The sequence below is a fragment of the Otolemur garnettii genome, unplaced genomic scaffold (assembly GCF_000181295.1).
Source record: "Otolemur garnettii isolate 467f Iridium unplaced genomic scaffold, OtoGar3 scaffold00002, whole genome shotgun sequence".
Taxonomy (NCBI): domain Eukaryota; kingdom Metazoa; phylum Chordata; class Mammalia; order Primates; family Galagidae; genus Otolemur; species Otolemur garnettii.
In genome coordinates this window covers 25,966,651-25,971,344 of record NW_003852397.1, presented here as the reverse complement: position 1 = coordinate 25,971,344, position 4,694 = coordinate 25,966,651, and the positions used below count along the sequence as shown (strand labels likewise).

The 4,694-nt window shown below is 41.2% G+C and overlaps 1 protein-coding gene across 1 annotated transcript in view; it reads right to left on the bottom strand.

The window, feature by feature from the left end:
• Nucleotides 1–4,694, bottom strand: part of ENPP3 (ectonucleotide pyrophosphatase/phosphodiesterase 3) — an 84,704-nt gene that overhangs the window by 70,873 nt on the left and 9,137 nt on the right. The window contains exons 3-4 of the mRNA XM_003781856.3: nucleotides 3,143–3,265; nucleotides 1,799–1,924 (exon numbers count right to left, since the gene is read on the bottom strand). Of these exons, the coding sequence (XP_003781904.1) occupies nucleotides 1,799–1,924; nucleotides 3,143–3,265 (249 nt within the window). The remainder of the gene's footprint in view (nucleotides 1–1,798; nucleotides 1,925–3,142; nucleotides 3,266–4,694) is intronic.

Sequence of the window (4,694 nt, the reverse complement as noted above, 5' to 3'; positions counted from 1 at the left end):
TCAAAAAAAAAAAAAAAAAAGTTCACTTATGAATTAGGTAGTTACCAAAGGGTATGTATTTTTATCTAGCTCATTCTTTATTATTTATTTTACAACTCAGTAAAGGTAGTAATTAACTGGTAGAAAATAAGTATTAATTTGTCAGATAGCAAATAAATTATCCTATAGAAATAAAAATACTTTGTGTTCCACCAAAAGTTCTAGTGTACATGATTTCATTCCAGCATTCTTCTGGTTCTATATATAGTTAATCTTTTTTTTTAACCATCTTTGCATTCTAGTTGATTATTTCATGAATAAATTTTTGACATGTTTTACCTTACATTCAAAATTATACTTTGTCAATATAAGATAAACTTGAACTTACAGAGAAAACTTCAAATTGTTCTATTTCTGTATATGGTAGGAATTTATCACAGAATGTTTGAAAAGTCTAAACTAAAATATAAATGTAACTATTACTTTTCAGCCTGTTGGCTAAAATCAAGTGTAAAATATAAAAGTAACTAGCCAGTTTCTTGCATAAAAATGAGTCAAATTCTCTCAGACTTCTCAATGAAAAGGCTATTTTGACAAAAATAATTTAATATTTTAAAATTTAAAGTGTTGAATCCTCAGAGTGAGAAAACATTTATATTTATTTTAAAAATAAACTGAAATGATTAAATTCACTCCATCAGGGTAAGCAATTAATGGTAATGATAAACATCAACACTGCTTATAATGATCACTTTTGTTTCTGTTAAACTCAAGCAGTCCTTTGGGACAAATACAGTAGAAACATTTACCACATGATCTACGAATCAGTTTTGAGATTTTCAGGACCAAGGAAAAGCTTCCCTTTTGCCCTTGGAAAGTTTACTAAAAAATTAACTCAAAAATGCAGATTAATTAGAGAAAAGGCATACAGATTTAATTGATTATAGTTTTATGCAACATGGCAGCCTGTGGAATAAAGATCCAGTCACCCAATGGAGTACAGAAGCATATATATCACCTCATATAACATCTCAAGGTTACAGAAGAATGGATGGAGACTTGGATCCTGGCAAACCTCCTGATTATAGGAGGGAAGAGAAGAATTCTATTGAGGGGCAATAATTACTAGAGAGTGGCCAGTGGCCAGGTATGGTAGCTTGTGCCTGTAATCCCAGCACTCTGGGAGGCTGAGATAGGAGGAGGCCTTGAGGCCCAGGGTTTGAGACCTGCCTGAATGAGAGTGAGACCCCGGTCTCCACAAAAAATAAAGTAGCTGGACATCATGGCAGGCACCTGTAGTCCCAGCTACTTGGGAGGCTGAGGCAGAAGGACCACTTAAACTCAGGAGTTTGAGGTTGCTGAGGAAGGCTGATGTCCAGGCAATAGAGTGAGACTCTGCCTCAAAAAACAAAATAAACCAAAAAAGATTTTTTTTAACAAGAACAACATTGGCTTAACAAGCTAATACTTGAGCTAGACAACCTCTTTTACCATGTTTTAGCTTTAGGATTGGCCATTCGGAGTCTCAAAGTGTGAGTATGTGTGGCATGGTTGCTGGATTGAAAAAGACCTTGCTTTATAGACGAATAAGGGAATTGAAGCTCACTCTTCTGTTCTATATTTATGTTTCGAGCTTTCTTACTTTAAACTGCCTTAACCACATTTGTTTCCACAGTAAACACATTTGATCTTTCTTTCTATGTGGAATAACTAATGAGTCTCTGACTTGGCTTAATTTTTGTAGCCTAGGATCGCTCTAAGAAATTTATAGAGTTCTGCTGAACTGCAGAGGCAAATGAGTCAACATGCTTCTGCTTACCTTGGCAAACACTCTTATAGTCAACACAGCAGTCTTTCCTCTGCAAACAGTCATCTGAACAAGAGCAAAGGCTGGACTCTAATCTGGCTTCCCCACAACGAAATTTATTGCATGTCCATATTTGAGCTATAAAATAACACAGTTCAGTTATCTGCATTTAGCTCATACGTATGCAATACAAAAGATATGAATTTCAGACACTTCTTTCTTTATTATTATAATAGTCAGATTCATGGTTTATTTGTATTAACAAATGAAATTATATAACACTGAACAAGGGGCAACCTACCACCTTTCTACGTTAGCAAGGGTGGCAGAGAGGAATGTAGCTTTAGAATGGGACTTTGGTTTACCTAGCAGGTGCACTGTGAGTTCGGAGAAGCTCTAAACACTGGTCCTTCCCCACCCAAAGGCAGGAGCTCCACATGGTGAAAAATCACTAGCTCGGACTGATGGTTACCACCTTTGCCCAGCCTTCTTTAAAGACAGCAAGGAAGAGACAGTGCCGACAGAAGTATTAAGAGCCCAGTCACATCTGTGAGAATATTGGCTGTCACGGTCCTGCCCAGTGGACAGTGACAGAGTGGTAGAACAGCTCCCACCCTGCCTCTGGGTTGAATTGTGCCCCCGAAAAAGACATTGAAGCCCTAATCCCCATCATCTGCGAAGGTGACCTCATTTAGAAATAGTCACACCCAAATTCCTTGCAGACAATCAAGTAAAATGAGGTCATTGGGGTGAGTCCTAATCCAGTATGACTGGAGTTCTTAGAAAGAGGGGGAATCGGGGCACAGACAGATATGGAAGGAAGACACAGGTCGTGTGAAGGTGAAGGCAGAGTTTGGATTTATGCACCACAAGACAAAGTTTTCCAGCAATCCCCCAGGAGCTAGTAGGAGAGAGATATGGAATGGACTCTGCCTTACAGGCTTCAGAAGAACTTAACCCCACTGATACGTGAGGAAAGCCTGGCACAGTGGCTCACACCCAGTAATCCTACCATTCTGGGAGCCCAAGGCAGGAGGATCCTTCAAGCTCAGGAGTTTGAAACCTGCCTGAGCAAAACAAGACCATGTTGTTTGAACCTCAGAATTTGGGGTTGCTGTGAGATAGGCTGAGGCCCTGACACTCTAGCCTGGGCAACAGAGTGACATCCTGTCTCAAAACAAACAAATAAACAAAGGAGAAGGGAGACTTCTAGCCTCCAGAATTGTGAGACAGTGACGTTCTGTTGTCTAAGCCACCCAGTCTGTGGTACTTTGTTTTAACATACCCCTAGGATATAGATGAAATTTTGGATATGCACAACCAACATGCTAATAAACATATTCTCAGAATCCATACTTGATTTCACACAGGTGTCTTCAAAATCCCAGCAACAATCGCCTCGGTCTTTACAGCCTGCATCACACCGGCAGCCCTCAAGTCCTCTATATGATGCAAGGAAGCATTTCTTCCTGCAGCTGCCTGTAGAGTAAAGGAAAGGAAGATACCAGCATTGAGGAGTTACCCAGTGTCTCCAGCCTCGATGGGGGAACGCACAGAAGTACTGAGCACAAGACCAGGGCAGACAGATGGATGCTTTTTACGGTGCTGCTCATCCCCTGTGCCGGGTGATAAATGGTGAGACACTGACAGTTGCAAGGAGATAGGGGAGCACCCAGGGGCAGGGCAAAAACTAGCAAGCGCTCCGAAGATGCTGTTAATCTTGGGAAGGGGATCATAATTTTTACAACTGGCGGAGCTCAGAAGAGCAGTTTGAAGGACAGAAGATTGGTCATGATGGCTAATGGGTAGAGTTCAAAGGTAAAGATGGACTGATAAGAGGGAAGGTGCATATGCCACACTAAGAAGCCTGAAACCTAACCTTTGGTAATGGGAGGCCGTAACGAGTAAGCAAAGGGTCAGTAAATAGATCTGTGTTTGAGAAACTCACTCTGGATGAAAGGTGAAGGCGAGCAGGGCAGGGATGAAAAATCTTGGACCGAGCAGGAAATTCTAATCCAAATCTAAACTGAGAAAGGCCTAAAGGAAGATAGTAACATGAGACATAAGGAAGATATAAATAGAGCTAAGGGACACTAAAGCACAATTAATAGGAGGGAAGCTTTATATACAGAGGGAAGAAGAATGAACCCAAGTATTACCAAGCAAGTATCATCAGATTGTAGCAGGAAACCAATGCAGACAGACTCCAGGCACCAGTTGATTAGAGGAAGTGGGTTTATTCTGGCCTGGGGGTAACTCGGAACACCAGTGTGTCTCCAAAACCAAGCCCCCCGACTTAATCTCTTGCCTCTCTTTTATCCACTTTTCAGGGTGGGAGTGCAGGTGAGGGTCATAAAACAGAGAGAGATGACATCATCCTCAAGGTCCCAGGTTCAAGGGGGAAGGTCAGATTTGCCCGCGATGACTTCTAAGTGACTTCTAAGACACAGAGCAAGGCCATGAGAAGGGAAGCACAGTTTTGTAGATATCTAAGCAAATGTTTACCTAGGAGGGAGTCTGAATATTTAGCTCTAAAGTTCAGGAAAGAAACAGATAAACTGAAGATTCAACATCATCAGCATATTACTAATAATAAGCAATGGGAATATTGTAGCTGTCATTGTACAGAATGTGTGCCTAGCTAATTTCCCTTTGCTTATTGAATTCTTACTGAATATTATCTGTAGTTATCTTGAGGCAAGAAAGTAAAAGCAGAACTAGAAGAATCTGTCCTAGCCACTCTGTGTAGGCCTCAGCCAAGCCCCAGACGCTTCTGTTGTCTGTATTTTTCTTTTGAGACAGAGCCTCAAGCCATCCCCCTGGGTAGAGTGCCATGGCATCACGCTCACAGCAACCTCCAACTCCTGGACTCAAGCGAGTCTCCTGCCTCAGCCTCCCAAGTAGCTGG